The following is a 15,620-nucleotide window of genomic DNA, read 5'->3' as shown; positions in this document are numbered from 1 at the left end:
TACAACCATCATCATCAAGAAGGAGGGTTAGGGAAGGATGATACTTAGGCCTTCACCAGGCCGTCTTCGGGCGATGGCGAGGAGTGCTGGTCGACACGCTCCGCCGCGCCCCTCAAACACCATCAGACCTTCAGTACCTCGTACAATTTATACCGCAGCAAGACCCTCCGTCCGACGAGGCTTCTCCACCTCCTCGATCCGCCACTTGGCTTCACCTCACTCCATCTCGGCCCTACTCAAACGCACACTTATCCGCGCAACCCGCTCCCTCCAAATCACTCTCAACCGTCCTGTAACCCCTTTCAAACTCCACCCTATCCTCACTACCCTCAAGGAGGCCCTTCGCCGTCCCTCCTACACCGTTCGCTCATCCTTACTCAAAGGCGCAATCTCCACCTTCCGCAGCACCGCATCCCGAACCACCCCCTCCACCACCAAACATGAATACTCCCGCCTCAACACCCCATCCGTCACCTTGGCTCGTGGGGCACTGAGCGGGCTCGGTCCACGTCCATCGGCCGGACAACTCTCACTTTCTCCGTTGCGAGGTGGAGTAGGATTGCAGACGAGTAGGAAGTTCTCCAGTGGTGGCGCTAGAGTGTTTGATAACCTGGTCGTAAACGCTCCTCTGGCGCTGAGGCTGGCTGGTGATGAGTTGGAGGAGAAATCCAAGTTGGCCCGTCGCAAGCCAAGCGCTACCGTTCGAAGGGCAGGCCCCGCGAGTGCTAGGAGGACCGGTGCAGCTTTTACTGGTGCGAAGCTGGCGAAGAACGCTTTCAGCTTCGCTAATCAGCAAAAGCAACAGCAGGCTACCCCTCAATCGGAGGTAGTTGAAGCTGAAGATGGTAAGAGTGAGGTTCCGAGCGAGTACAGCGAGTACTTTCAGTACCCTTCGCTTATCATCCACAACTCAACCTTGGCTTCGGAGAGCAGTACAACGGTGATTCGGATCCGCTTGATCCATCCTCTGTACGACACTCTTGGAGGTAAAGACCCCTCCCCTTCGACGCTCGCATACGGACCGCGGCTTTTCGATCAAGCGTTTCTGCTCGACGCCTCTACAGCATTGCAGTACGAACATAAGAGGTATTTACAAGCTAAAACCTTGCTCAGAGTGTTATGGCAGAGCGGGGTGTTGACAGAGGAAAATGGAGAGTTGGATTTGGCTTCTGATCCCGCCTACTGGACGATTAGCGTTAGAGGCAGGGGCAGGGAAGAAGTTGAGAGAGTGTTGAGGAGGGCCGTGCAGTTTGATTTTGCCGGTTGGTGCAGTATCGGCTCGGAAGGCGGGGAGGAAGAGAGGGCCGGTGGTTTGGATTGGTCTTACCTCCACCCAGGGACGACCAGAAGTGAAGGGTGGTCGACGCCAACGACTAGCAGAATAGAGAGAGGGGAAGAGGTGTTCTCACTGCCTTCCACACCGACCTTGTCTTCCGGGGAAGAAGTAGGCCAAGGAGAAGCAGAGGTGGGAAGTGATGAGTTGATGTCCCTACCTTCGGATGTCAGTTTTTCGTCTGGTGCTGGTCTTTCGGATTCTAGAGAGTGGCTCTAGTCTCGCCTCCCTCTAGCTGTGTTTGTTCTCATAGTTATATTGTTCCTGGACTCGATCGTCTCAGTTCTCGCACACCAAGAAAAATTTCAAACACAGATGTGTATCTCATACCACCACTCATGATCTGTTCTCAAGAAACACAAATCTCACTGTTCTCACACTCTCTGGGCCTTTGATGTCTGTTCTGAATCGAGAATTCCATTGCGATCTATTCAGATGAACTCTATGCGCAAGTACTAGCCTCACTAGGCGCCTTCTCCACCGCTTCCACAACCCCGGCTCCGGTGGCAGCATTCTTCCTCTGTTCGAGTACATTCTTGATGAAGAATTCACCCGCTTTATAACTGCTCCTAACCAACGGTCCACTCGCAACATAGAGGAAACCAAGATCCTTTGCGCGTTGTTCCCAATGCTTAAACTTCTCGGGAGATATGTATTCCTCCACCTTCATGTGGCGTTTTGTTGGACGCATATATTGACCGAAGGTGACTACGTCTACGTCGTTTTCCCGAAGGTCGCGGAGTGTTTGTTCTACTTCTGCGTCTAGTTCTCCGCAACCTAGCATGATTGAGGTTTTGGTGATTAGAGTTGGTTGGACTTGTTTGGCGTGGTTTAGCACCGATAGGGACTGTCTGTATTTGGCCCTGCGATCGCGAACGAAAGGAGTAGTGCGTTCAACAGTTTCAACATTATGCGCAAACACATCCAACCCAGACCTCGCCACCGTCTCCACATCCTCCATCTTGCCACTAAAATCCGGTACCAAAGCTTCCACAAGGATTTTAGGACTCTTAAACTTGATCTTACTAATCGTACCGGCAATATGGCTAGCACCACCATCCACAATATCATCCCTATCCACACTAGTCAATACAATATAACCCAATCCCCACCTACTTATCGCCTCGGCAGTATTCTCTGGCTCATGCGGATCAAGTGCAGCAGGCGCACGCGAGGTTTTAACAGCACAAAATCGACATCCTCGAGTACAGGTATCTCCCATAATCATAATCGTTGCCGTAGCCGTATCTTTTCCACCACTTCCACCCCAACATTCACCGATGTTAGGGCAGCGAGCCTCTTCGCAGACGGTGGAAAGGTTGAGGCCTCGAAGATCGTTTTTGATGCGGGTGTAGTTTGCGCCGGTGGGAATGCGGGTTTTGAGATGCGAGGGTAAACGGGGTTCGGAGGTGCGGCCCATGCGGACTCGTGGTTGGGTCTGAAGGATGGGGTCGGAGGAGGGGGAGGTGAAGTCATCGATGGAGAGATCGGAGGCTAGTTTTTCACGAAAGGCGGTCATACGTGCTGAGGGGGGTTTCTTGGAAGCGTCGGTGGCGTAACCTCGAGCTGAAGAAGAGATGGTGTTGGAAAGTGCAGCGATGCTGGGTGGGGAAGAGAAAGAAGTAGCAATACCGCGACTTCGTGGGGTGATATGAGCAGAGTTGATGGTCGGTGGACCCCACTCCGCATAATGATCCCTTTGAGCAGCCTTGCTCAACCCTAACCTTCCTCGCCACCTGGGCCAATGCACCAATCTCTCTCTCAAATCCTCCAAATCATGCACCGAGGACGCAGGAGCCAATGCAGCTCTCAGCACCAACTTGGAGTCAGTCGTCCTCAAGTTGCCATACCAATCTCCATGAGGGTATACCAGCGCATTGGCTGCCCAAGCATGACCTCCAACGTGACTGACCGCCATTACTTTCACTTTCTTCGGCGTCTCTTTTCCCGCCTTGATCAGGTTCGCCTGATGCGCTCTTACTTGCTGCTGCAGAGACTGAAGGAAAGCGCTACCGGCAAGGCCACACCTGCAATCCAACGACCCATGAGTGCAAACATATACATGAGTCTCATCCGAAGCCTGCACCCTTCCAGTCTGTGGCGCAGCGGTGGACAACGCAGCATCAATCCTCTCCCGCAACGGCAAATCAGAATCGAGTGTGCGGAGGGAAAGAGGAGCGATCTTGGCCATGGTGCCGTTGGTGGTGTATGCGTGGACGACAAACTTTTCTTCCTCTGCTACCGAGTTAGGTACGGCGCGCATGATGCGCGATGTTGTTGGATCCCACGCCTTCTGCTCTGTGGCGTCGGGGGAAGGGGAGATAGCACGGGCGTCACCGGAGGAGAAAGAGATTCCATAACCCTCAAGAGAGCCACCCTTGCCGGTCCGGCTCTTGAGCTCAGATATGAACGGCGAAACGGATTCGAGGTGGGATGGCCAAGTGTCTGCAGGTCGAGCCGTGTCGTAAGGGTGAACGATGAGATGGACTTGATAGGAAGGAGAGGTACCTGCAAGTGGCAAAGTTGAGTAGGGAGCTGAGGGGATTTGACCGTGCTCATCGAGTGCGATGGAGAGGTCTTGGCCAGAGATGGAGGTCATTTTCTTGATGCTAGAGGACGTGATCCCGTGGCGGGATGTGGTTGTGTAGAGTGTTCGAGAGCATGCTGCCATCGAGCTGGCAATGGTACGAGCAGCCAACAAGTGAGCTGGAAGAGTGGCAGTGGCGGTAGCGGAACGTGTGCGAAGCAACCGCACCGAAGCGGCTGCTGCTGAAGATGATGCCCAGCAGCTCATCTTGCGCGTCTGTGTTGGTAGGAGTGCGCAGTGGTGATGGTGTTGAAGGGAATGGTGGAACGCAGCCGTGGCCAAGGGTCTAAAGAGCTAGAGAAGGAATCAGAGTTGCGTTGCGTTTGACTCGGCAACACAGAGCCAAAAACAAATCCAAACGCTTTCGCCACCAAATCCCAAATTCGCTCTGACAGTAGAAAGGTTTCGGTTACTTACCTATGACCAGCGACAAACTAGTAAGCGTGTAGGTCAGAGAGGTGGTGATGATGGTGGTTCGGAAGCAAGACATTTTCAACGGCCAACTCGGGTTTCGGACTGCGCGTAAAACTAAACCACGTGACGCGTCTTCTAGATTAATAAGCATGAGCTCATCAAGCCGCTGCCCTCGGAACCGGCCGATAGAGTGAGATGTTTTTGCAGTCACCGACAAGCACGAGAATTGAAGATTATAAGTACAATATGCTGTCCTGAGCTACTAGCAAGCTCCTGTTCACAGACGTATGACTTCTTGAATGCTGAAGCTTACTATGCTGGAGTGTCACCATAGAAGAGTATATATACCTTAGCACCATCTCTGTGCACGCTAGGCTGAGATGAGTCGCCTCCTGTGTTGCTCCTGAGTTGTCGCTTTCTGCATCACTCCTGGGTCGTTGCTATGGCAACGCTCATGTATCCCACATGCACATCGCTTATGCACAACCTCGCCTCATCGTCATTCGATTGGACCCCGTGAATCCCGTTGGAATGCCGAGGCATCTTCAACTCGAGCCTCCCACACTTTCATCTGACCCACCAGTCAGCTGAATCTCTACCGTATCAAATCCATCCAAAAAGGTGTGGCGACTGTTTCACAGCCACCAATGGCAACCCCCACTCGTCTCATCTCACCTCTCCTCGCGTCTCACCATCACCCCACTCGTCTCATCTCACCTCTCCTCGCGTCTCACCATCACCCCACTCTCGCGCTGGCTCCGTGCAGCGCTCTTCAACCTCACCCGCGCCCTCCCGTCCCTTGACTCATGGAGTTAGGTCTCAGGCACGCTTCGCCCGGCTATCATGTGACGCTCGACCACCTGTGGCCCTTACGGCCACGGCTGGGAGCTCGCAAGCGACTCTCCCATGAGTTAGGCAACCTCACATTTCTCATGTTTCGGTCTCTGTCCCCGCGTGTGGTTCGTGTACCCCGCAGGCAGGCATTGATGTTTGCGAACAAGAGCTGAGGGCTGGGCTCCCAAATATTCGAAAGTTCTCCCTCGCTTCCTTCAAGATTCAGACAACCTTCGAGCAAGATGACTCGAGCTTCTACTTCCGCTGCCAACTTTGGCCTCCTTCTGGTAGCTTTGGTTCTGATGCTTCACTCTGTTGTGGGCGAGCCCACTTCTAGACATGTCCCTCACCATCTCTCTCCTCGCGGAGACGACAGATATAAGTATTGCCTTCCCAAGTTTACTCCTAATTATGCGGACTACAAAGCACGCTGCGAAGCCGGAAGTGACCTCAAGCATACTTGCTTCATTCAATGGGCCGGTGATCTTAAGAACGCGGAAGTTTGCCCCTACGTTGTACCATTACACGCCATGAGCAAGCTCATGATCAAGGACGATACCATGAAGGGTAAGTTTTTTCACCTTCAGCCAGAAAATTAAGAGCAGATGCTGATCTTTTGTCTTCAATGCCCCTGCAGATTTCGCAATGGAGAACCCTACTGATTCCTTCAAGATAACCTATCCTCACTTCGGTGGAGTTAGCTTCCTCTTCGAGAACTTCGATAATAAGACCGGATGCAAGGACATCACTCTCCGTAGTGGTAAGAACATTTCCTGGAGGCTCTGGGTCTCGGACGACGATGGCAATGGCAAGGACATCGATACTTTGAATTATAAGTGGACGATCAAGACACTCTGCTCCAAGTGGATCCACATTCATGTCAAGCAAGATGGCTGGCCCTTTACAACTTGATTTACGATGTGCCTCTTTCCAAGCGAATATGTCAATTCTCCTCAATCAATCTTGTTGTTGTTGTTGTTGGAGCGAATAGCGTTGATCGCTTGTCGCTTGCGACACGGACTTGGATGGTAGGACGCGGTTTTATTACGTGTGGCGACGATGGACGGTCTGCAATTGAAAAAGTGTATGATGCCACCGTGTGTGCAGGAGAAAGAGAGAGAGAGATGTTGCAACTGACATTCGACTCTCTTTCGAGCCGTTCCGACTCACAGCGATTAGCTGCAATCACGTCGACTTGGCTTAACCTCGTTTAGTTGAAGCATGTGACCTCTCGGAGTATGTAACATTCTACTCCGAGCTCACATGTAAGGCCAACTTCACTCACTCGGCCGTATCGTCCTTGTAAACATACATGTATACACGTAACACTGGAACATATATATACAGTGGTGATCATAGTGAAAACACATGACTGCTTATGTGATATTCCGACTTCCCGCAAAACCTCGCTCAGCGTCGCCACCCGTCAACTCCCACCAACGCTAAGCACCACCCACCAACACCCCTATCTCATCCGACAGTGGCACACCCTCATACGTGTCACCTCATAGGCATACGCACGCATCGCTCGACACAGAAGCATATATATACTCATGATATTCCTTTGTACTTAGCTCTCTTATAATGCTAACGATTTCGCCGCTTGCTTGACCGCCCTGATTGTGCTTTCCTCAACAATCATCATGTACTTAGCAATGCTCCTCATCGCAATCGATACTTGTGATCATTGACTTCGACGCACGCTCTTGAACAGTTTCAAACTCAGCTAGTCTTTGAGGTCCTTGCCGAGGCCGAGTGCGGCGTGGACATTGCTACCGAAACCTCAGTAAGAGCGTGTGTGCTTTTGATGACCAATTCAACTGAGCTCTGAGACGTTGGAAATTTCGCGGTTGAAGAGCCAGTCTCGGTTCTTTCCGCTGGAGCCAAGCAAATCTAACATAAAATCCAAGTCTATCGCTGTTGTTGATCGCAAGCAATATCAAGCAAAGGGGCCTCGTTGCCATCCTCTTTTCGCCTCATTCACGGAAGAATTGGTAGAGAGAGATAGGGAGTGGCAACTTGATCTAATGATTCAAGTACTGGGGTTGACCATGCGGTGAAATAGAAGCGTAGTGGTTGCGAGGTGCGCAATCAGTGGCAAGAATCGAGACGACTTAATGAGAGATGACCTGAGTCTGACAAGATAGGAAGGTACTGAAAGACGTGGAAATGTTGAGGTAATCCACAGTCTAGGGCAATAGAGCGAGCGGCGAAATCGTTGGCATTTCATGAGGACTAGATACAGCAATGTCAAGAGTATATATGCTTTACTGTGAGTGTGTGAAGGCGAAGTGCCACGTATGACTGCATGATGTGATAGGATGAGATAGGGGCCGTTGGTGGGCGATGATATGTGCTAGTGGGAGACGACGGGTGGCGACGATGAACGAAGTTGGCGGGCGCGTTAAAGCGTGACCGTGACCGCGCGGTCATGTGATTTTACTGGAAAACCTCTTCCTGATGTTGTCGCATGGTGGGTGACATTGTCCTGCCTCGTTCGCAGGGTGTACTGTCTACGAAGAGCCAAGGAAAGCATGCCCCATCTTCAACTGCTCTTCCAATCTCCTGATCTCCTCTAAACTCTCACTCTTCTCGATCGCCTCTTGAATCGCTTTCCTCTCTTCGCGCGTTAAAAATCTCTTTCTCGACCCGTTTGATCTCCCCGGTTCAAAGGTGCTTTCTTTCCCTGCAACTGCACTGTCGACATCCATCTTGTCCCCACCCATCAACTTGACCGCCAAAGCTGACGGCCTTGCATCCTGAGTCTCCATCAACTCCTTTGCCAATTGCCTCTCTTTATCCCTTATCCGCTGAAAATCCAGCACTCTAAGCTGAGGCAGTTTCCAGATGACAAAGTCCCTATAATGCTGCTCCCTTCCAACTGGATTGCCCATCAATGTTAGATGCTCGAGCTTGCTGCATTTGGCCAAGTGTACAAGCTCGGATAGGTCTGATATCGAGTTATTCGTAAGTGTTAACGAGTGTAGAGAGGGAAGGGAGAAAGGTAACCGAGGGTCGATGCGAGATATTAAGTTATTCGAGAGAAGCAGGTGTTTGAGTTGTCGAAGAAGGGGAAAGTTGCCGAGATAGCGAATGTCGTTGTCTGTAAAGTCGATCGAGTCGTTCTGGTCTCGAGTGACGCCGAGGTTTTCGATGGCTGGGATCTTGAGTCCGCGGAGATCGACGGAACGGTCCTGGAGATGGTTGATGGAGGAGCTGCTACGGGAGAGGAGCTCGGGTGTGAGCTTCATTGCGGCGCAAAATCTCTGTGTAGTGGGGAAGCGAGACTGTTTTATGATTCGGTGTGCTGGTAAGGCGCTTGCTGCTTGGCGGGGAGATGGGGTCGTCCTCGACGATTGTGTATGGCCTTGCAACGATGCAAATGTGCCGCTGGCGATCTGCCTTGCTGGGTCGAGTTTCAGTGCTTTGATGCGGGACAATCTCTGGATGCACGGTGATCAACGATGGATATTCGGCTGCTTGAGATGGAGAGATGCTTTGCGTTATGGATATGGAGCGATAGTAATCAGATGGGGGGAGCTGTCAGAAAGTGGAGAAAGAAGGGAAACAACATTCATGAATGCGCTGCTGCAGACTTTTGCGTCACGTGAGCCGCAGCTTTCGAAGTCCAATTTTATTTTTATTTTTTTTGGTTTTTTTGTTTTTTTTGTTTTTTTTTTTTTTTTTTTCGGCTGGAAGAAAATGTGCGTTTTTCTGCTCTTGGTTGAGCCATAAAAGACCCTTGCTTGAACTTACACACTTTCTTCTTGTCCTCATCATCATCCTTCGAAACACCTCTTACACCAACATCGACTCGACCCCAGCTTTCCCTCTGTGTTCTCTTCCATCACTGCTTTCGACTTGCCGTTCCAACACTTGCTCTCTCTCTCTCTCTCTCTCTCTCTCTCGCAGGGAATCGATTTATTCTACCATCCCACCATCTCAATCTCCCACGTTCCTTGAGCACATTCCATCTCGCACCCCTTCTATCTGCTCTCTTGTCCCCGATTCTGAGCATCCCGCCTCACCTTGGTTCCCCGTTCTGCCCATTCAACCCCATCCCCCAATTCTGGACCTAATTCTGCCCGCTCTGTGCGCAATACTAAGCCTAGCGGTTCCTGGTGAGGGTCCAACAGTAATCCATCTCGCCTTTCACGAGGGAGTGATGGGGCATGTTCAGTGGTTGTGGCGTACTACACATTCGCTACGCTGCTGGATGTGTTAGCCAGTCTCAATCTTAGCTAGTGCCTCGTTCTTCGGCAGGATTATATGTGCGGATCTCTTCTTGGTTACTGTAACAGGTGCTGGGAGTTTTATCGAGATTTCGTCTTTCCTTGTCGACGGGTCTTGGTTGAGTTGGCAACATTCTTACTTGCTTTGGTGCTGCAATGAACAGTTACATCAAGATGATGGCCCGGTGTTGTGTGCTGTGTGATGAAAGTGTGAGGAGGGAATGAGCCCGATGAATCGGGGGGTGAGGGGCGGGGGGGGAGAGAGAGTGCATCACGTGATTTCATAGAAAGGCGTGCGTGTCTGGACTGGACTCAGCCATCGCATTGTTGTGCTTCCGCTCTTCACAACATCAAGTCCGCTCCTCATTTCTCTCTTCACTACCATCATCTTCTCCAAAGCCAGGTATACGAGAACCTGCTTTGTGGCGGAGCCTCCAGCCCCTCTGCAGTGACCGCTGTCTGCTGTGCAGGCGACACCGCAGCTGTTGGCGGGCTGGGAGCCTCCTTGTCGAGCTTCGAGGACCTCACGGGTCCTTGCTTGCAACCCACCTAAGTTATCTGCGTGTTATTCAATTGGTCTAGTTTTCAGTTTTTCGTTTCGTGCGATTGAGTGCAGACGGGAATGATATTTCCGTCCGCGGAATAGAGGCTCGGCTGCTTTTGTCGGCTCCCCGGCTTGGTCAAGAACGGTTTGCTTCCCTCCAACTCCGGCGAGACATGCCAGCAATCCTCTTGGAGTCAGGCCTTGTATGAGCGACTGTCGTGGTCAGCTCTGAAGATGCTACCATACATGCTTCAGGTACAGACATCAAGCTCTTGTCCAGCGACACGAAAAAGATGCCTACGAGCAATGATGTTCTATCCACTCTCCCCGGCCTAGCCAACGTAGAGCTGGGTGCGACCCAAAGGGAAGGCACAACCACTCCTGCCGCTGCGATGACAGGCTATCCCACAGTCGCACCGGACCACGTGCCAGGCATCACCCAATCCGGTATCGTCCTAATCCTCAACTTGCTCCTCAACATGACATTCTTCATCATCGTGCCCACCTCTGCAGCCTACGCCAACGAACTGGGCGCCTCCACCTGGTTCTCTGGTCTCACGATCGGTATCTCGACTTTGATCGCTGGATGCTTCCTCGTCCCCTTTTCCACTCGCTACAGCCGGGTCTACCGTTTTCCATTCCTGTTCAGCTCGGTGTGCATCTTTACAGGAGAGATCGTCTATGCGCTTGCAGGTCTAGCTGATACTGCGTGGTTGATGTTTTTAGGTCGAATCATCTTGGGTGCGGGCTTCGTAAGCTGGATGTACGTCAAGAAGTATATGACGGATGCAGCGGTGGTGGGCGCACAGAAAAGGACGATGATGAGTGCTTGTCTAGTGACGACACAGGTAGGGGGGATGGCAGTGGGGCCTTGGATTGGAGGCGTTTTGAGTAAGAAGGTGAGACCGATGACGGATGAGAACAGGCTTTGGAATGGATTTACTGCAAGTGGCTGGTTGATGGCGGCTGTGTTTGCTGTCTTCTTTGCTGTGACGTTGCTGTATTTCAAGGATCCAGAGACGCTTTCACCGTCGCCGGTTCAGGTGGAACTTGCTCCACTTTCATTGACAATACCCAACGCAGCAGCTAAGAAGGCGAACAAGGCGGGCAACGGCGAACCAACGTTGGGCTCAATGATACGAGAGTTGAACGCAACTCAAAAGTTCTCGGTGGTGACCATGTGTTGGTTTAGCATGGTCAACTTCCTCGTTCTCGGTGCCTGGGAGGCCAACATTCCCGTCTTTGGTCATTTACGTTTCGGTTGGAGCGAGTACAATGCTGGCAACGTGATCGCGTTGGGTGGATTAGCTACGATGCCTATTCTGTTCGCGCTGGTGTTCGCGGCAAAACATGTGCAAGATCGACTGATCCTCGCCGTTGGTCTCCTCTTTGGTTTGCTGGGACTATCTCTGCACATGGGTTCACTCGAAAGCCCGACGAAATCAGCAGTGAGCAGACTTGGCATGCTTACTTGGCTCAACTTTGGCTCTTTCTTCACGAGCTGGTTCCTCGTCGCACTGGGCTACAACATGCTGACGACCGTGACACTATCACTGCTCTCCAAGCAGATCCCGGCCAAGTATAACGGTCTCACATCGACGGTGATTCAGTTGAGCAACTACTCGGGCCGTATTGGTGGTGCGTTGTGGGGCTCAACAATCTATCAGATCGGGCAGTTTAGCATTGTATCGTTCGAGTTGGCTGTAACGCTGATCGGGGCTTTTATGATCGGGTTCATGTGGCGTAAGATGGATGTTCAGCGTGGCTAATGGATATCCATTCGCCCTCCTTTTCATAGACTGTATCGGCAACCACCGCGGACAACGTTTATTTGTGTTTGACGTGTGTGAAAGATGAGGCAACGAGATCACGATTGTTCGGCTCTTCCGAGTCTATCACTAATCATCACCGGTCCATCCGATGCTTTCTTACTCCCAACAAAGTTGATTGTTACACTCAAAGTTAAACATGGTTCGGTCGGGCCGAAGCATTCGCTCAGTATTCGGCACCTCCCCCGATGCAGGCAGACGGTATCGGATAGCAGCCGAATGTTAAAGAGATAAGAGCATCATACGGAAATCACGTCATTCAGACACAGCGGAGCAGCCGACCGTGCTCTTGTGCTGTTTCTGTTGCTTCTGCTGTCTCTCTCATGCTCGATTGATAGCGGATGGAGCCGATTCAAGTGAGTGGGCACTTTTCCTGCATCTTTTGCTCCACATTTTGCTGACCACCTTTGCAGCAAAGTTAGATTCAAGTGCGCGTTTCTCTCGTCGCCGCGACCATCTCATCCCTTCCTTGCTCCCTTCCTTCTCTTACACCATCATCTTCTGTCGCGTCGCCATCCATTCCTCTCCTCCTCCTCCTCCTCCTCCTCCTATCATACCGATCACATTGTCTTGTCATCAAGATCAGACTGCTACTATCGGCAAACTTTGGTCTTACGCACGGACGACTACTCGAGATACGCGATAACCGCCTCCGTCCCGCCTTGGCTGGCTGGCTGAGATCACCATCCCATTTATCTCAAGAATGCGTCTGTAATCTTTCGAGCTTGATCCATGTCCGCGTCGCAAGTTGGCCGGCAACTGGTCGATCATACAACGACTTTGAAACCTAATCCTACTTTGCAAACCTATCCTTCACATCCCTTTGCACGGCCTCGATGACAGCTCTGGTCGCAACCATGTCCTCACCACCAACTCCAGCACTTGATTCGGAGCATGACTCCCCCGGCGACTCGAGCTTCAATACCCCCATCTCTTCTCCTTCGGGTCACCACACTCCTGCAGCCGGATACCGCGCTGCCGCAGGTACGCTCTCCAACGTCTTTGCCTCTCTTTGGGGCACCTACAACCAACAAGCTCAAGCGCAAGAGCAACAGCAGCGCCAAAGTGGTCCTTCTCGACTTCAACCTCCTTCTTCCTCCGCCAACACGCCGGCGGACTCACCCAACCCTTCTGTTCCGGCTGGATGGGTCAACTTGCTCAGCTGGGGACCTGCAGCAGGTCGGCAGAAGACCACTACCCTACCAAAGTCGTCTGCATCGCCATCGCGTGCTACTGCAGCCAAGTCGGGCAGAGCTAGAGGTGCGATCCCTTTCAATATATCCGCTCCCATTGAGGCCGAGAGTGGTGAGAAGGCCGAGGAGCGACTCCAGAGGCGGGGCGAAACATCGCGAGGTGCACGCCTATCACCGGCCAGCTCTCCGCCTCGCAGACCTCTAGCTGGTATCTTTGAGGACATCGCACCAGCCTCTCCACCTCCTCAAACGCCCGCACCGCCACGTTCACCTGCATCGCCGCGCAGCCAGTTCCGCCATCTTCCACCACCGGCCTCCCCTTCACTTGGAGATGAGTCTCCCAGGGGAGCGTATGCCACTCTGTCGCGACTCCAATCCAAGCCTTCCAGCAACAAACTTCCTTCAGGCTCCGGCTTCCTCTGGCCCTCCTCCAGCAGCACCACACCCACCAGTGCCACAGGCGGAGACCAGCCCGCGTCACCCATCTCGCACCCCCGACCAGCCGCTAATTGGAGCGAAGCCCTGGCACGCACCGAAAAGCTCGACTGCTACGTTCGGCGCATCGTCTTTCAAGCAGGGCTCGACTACGAAACGCGTCCTATGGTCGTTTTTGCCTCTTGCTGCCTCCCTGATTCCAAGGAGGTGGACTACGACGCGTTGCTGGATAGGATCATGGACACGATGGATCTGTTCGTAGAAAACGACTACACAGTCATCTACTTTGCGGCTGGTGGACATCATCGACCCGGCTGGAATTGGATCTGGCGTGCCTATCGTCGTCTTGATCGAAGGTTCAGGAAGAATTTGAAGAAGTTGTACATTGTACATCCCACCTTCTTCACCAGATCGTTGCTGCAGTTCCTTAATACGGGGGCCTACTTGGTCTCGCCCAAGTTCAGTAAGAAGGTGGTACAGCTGTATACGCTGAGTGCCCTGGCGGGATATGTGCCATTGACGCAAATCGATATTCCGCCAGAGGTGTTGCAGTGGAACTTGCGGTATGAGAAGCATGTCAATCTGCCACAGAAGGCGTTGGATGCAAAAACAGGTGGGAATCAAGGTGGAGCGGGGGAAAAAGTGTTCGGTGTGGATCTAGTCGAGCTTATGGGAGAGTACGGCGAGAGTGGTGGAGTTCCCAGAGTGGCTCGAGACTGCGTAGAAGCAATCCTCGGCGACTTCGATGGGATTCAACCAGCAGAGGTAGAAGGTATCTTCAGAAGGTCTCCCTCATCTGCACTGCTCAAAACGGCTCAGGAGAGCTACGATCGAGGACATCCTGTAAGCTTGGAACAGTATAGGGATCCGCATATCCCTGCAGTGCTTCTCAAAGTCTTGCTTCGGTCGTTACCGCGTCCGATCTTCCCAGCTAGCATGTATGGATTGATTCGAGCATGTCCTCCACCTCCCCTCCCCGGCACGGGCAACAGCAGCGAAGCAGTGCAAGCACAAGCGCAGGAGACGATCCACTTTCTCCGCACGCGTCTGCTCCCCGCCATTGAGCCCCCCTGCGCCGGTATCTTGCTATCCTACGTCCTCGAGATGCTGCATAAAGTAGCACAGCATAAGGAGAGTAACAAGATGGATGCTGCCAACCTTGCTACCGTCATTGCACCTAACCTAGTGTCGAGCGGGAATGCGATCAAGGATGTTATGATTTGTCGGGTTGAAGGCATTTCTTCTATGTCTTCACCTGCTTCGGCGCAGGGTCAGGGTCAAGGGAGAAGTCCGTCGATGCGCAAAGCCTCCATCTCTTCAACTGCGCAAGGTACCGCCACCACTCTCGGCTCCATCCTCCGGTTCTGTATCGAACGATACTACGAAATATTCGACGATATCTCCTTCAGTCCCCAGATCAACTCGGTAGAAGAGCTAGTTGATGATCTTAGCCGCAAAGATCTCGAGGAAGGAGGAAGTAGGTCTCCTTCGACATCAAGCAAACGTCTTGCCAGCCTCTATGGCACACCCGCATCCGCGTCTGGTCTCGGTTTCGCCGCCCACCCCCACCCCCACCATCAGTGTGGGGAATCCACCAACTCCAGTCCCTCCCAATCACCCTCCCCCTTCACTCACAACGGCGGGTGGGGTGTTGGGGAGGAAGAAGAAGATCGACGTTCAGGCCTAACCGGTGGGAAAAGCGTTGCAAGTAGGGAAGGCTATCGAACACCAGCAGGATTCCAACGAACGGTAGGAAGAAATTCATCAGGAAGTTTAAGATTAACCAAAGGAAGGCTAGGGGGAAGTAATAGTAATTTAAGAGGTAGTTTGACAAACGGCAGTGGGTTTAGGATGTCTAATCTCGCCCCGCACCCCAACTCTACGGATGGTGAGGGGACCAATGAGGCAGAGGTGGAAGGGCTGACTTCGCAATTGAGTGGAGTGTTGTTGACTGGAGCTAATGCTACTGCTACTTTTGCGAGTCCTTGTGCAGCAACGGTGGCGGGGGATGGGCGAGGCGAGGAGATGGATTCACCCTCATCGCCCATCCTGACACTACAACAGCAACTTGCACCTTCGATTGGATCTCCGAATGCGTTTCAGAGCACTCCTCCCACAGCACCGCAAGCAACAGTGGCTCCAACACGACGCAAGTCTGTCGGAAGAGAGCTCTCCGAAGTGGCAGAAGCTGAAACTGAAGAAGCTACCTCTTGAAATCT

The 15,620-nt window shown here is 52.4% G+C and overlaps 6 protein-coding genes across 6 annotated transcripts; 4 read left to right on the top strand and 2 right to left on the bottom strand.

Annotated features, from left to right (window-relative positions):
* Nucleotides 1–37: 37 nt before the first annotated feature.
* Nucleotides 38–1,552, top strand: UHO2_05321 (uncharacterized protein; the record flags this gene model as incomplete). The annotated part of the gene is made up of 1 exon (XM_041560137.1): nucleotides 38–1,552. The coding sequence occupies one exon, from the start codon at nucleotides 38–40 to the stop codon at nucleotides 1,550–1,552; it is 1,515 nt and encodes a 504-aa protein (XP_041416071.1).
* A 223-nt stretch (nucleotides 1,553–1,775) lies between these two features.
* Nucleotides 1,776–4,127, bottom strand: UHO2_05320 (uncharacterized protein; the record flags this gene model as incomplete). The annotated part of the gene is made up of 1 exon (XM_041560136.1): nucleotides 1,776–4,127. The coding sequence occupies one exon, from the start codon at nucleotides 4,125–4,127 to the stop codon at nucleotides 1,776–1,778; it is 2,352 nt and encodes a 783-aa protein (XP_041416070.1).
* A 1,283-nt stretch (nucleotides 4,128–5,410) lies between these two features.
* On the top strand, nucleotides 5,411–6,080 carry UHO2_05319 (uncharacterized protein; the record flags this gene model as incomplete). Its single annotated transcript, XM_041560135.1, has 2 exons — nucleotides 5,411–5,735; nucleotides 5,806–6,080. The coding sequence occupies 2 exons, from the start codon at nucleotides 5,411–5,413 to the stop codon at nucleotides 6,078–6,080; spliced, it is 600 nt and encodes a 199-aa protein (XP_041416069.1).
* Nucleotides 6,081–7,681: 1,601 nt separating this feature from the next.
* UHO2_05318 (related to U2 snRNP protein A`) lies at nucleotides 7,682–8,419 on the bottom strand (the record flags this gene model as incomplete). Its single annotated transcript, XM_041560134.1, has 1 exon — nucleotides 7,682–8,419. The coding sequence occupies one exon, from the start codon at nucleotides 8,417–8,419 to the stop codon at nucleotides 7,682–7,684; it is 738 nt and encodes a 245-aa protein (XP_041416068.1).
* A 1,818-nt stretch (nucleotides 8,420–10,237) lies between these two features.
* UHO2_05317 (uncharacterized protein) lies at nucleotides 10,238–11,713 on the top strand (the record flags this gene model as incomplete). Its single annotated transcript, XM_041560133.1, has 1 exon — nucleotides 10,238–11,713. One exon carries the CDS (start codon nucleotides 10,238–10,240, stop codon nucleotides 11,711–11,713), a length of 1,476 nt encoding a protein of 491 aa, XP_041416067.1.
* Nucleotides 11,714–12,630: 917 nt separating this feature from the next.
* UHO2_05316 (uncharacterized protein) lies at nucleotides 12,631–15,615 on the top strand (the record flags this gene model as incomplete). The annotated part of the gene is made up of 1 exon (XM_041560132.1): nucleotides 12,631–15,615. One exon carries the CDS (start codon nucleotides 12,631–12,633, stop codon nucleotides 15,613–15,615), a length of 2,985 nt encoding a protein of 994 aa, XP_041416066.1.
* Between the last annotated feature and the right edge of the window lie 5 nt (nucleotides 15,616–15,620).

The sequence above is a fragment of the Ustilago hordei genome (assembly GCF_900519145.1).
Source record: "Ustilago hordei strain Uho2 genome assembly, contig: UHO2_contig_13, whole genome shotgun sequence".
In the NCBI taxonomy this organism is placed as follows: domain Eukaryota; kingdom Fungi; phylum Basidiomycota; class Ustilaginomycetes; order Ustilaginales; family Ustilaginaceae; genus Ustilago; species Ustilago hordei.
The sequence above is the reverse complement of the archived record's forward strand: the minus strand, read 5'-3'. Positions and strand labels throughout refer to the sequence as shown.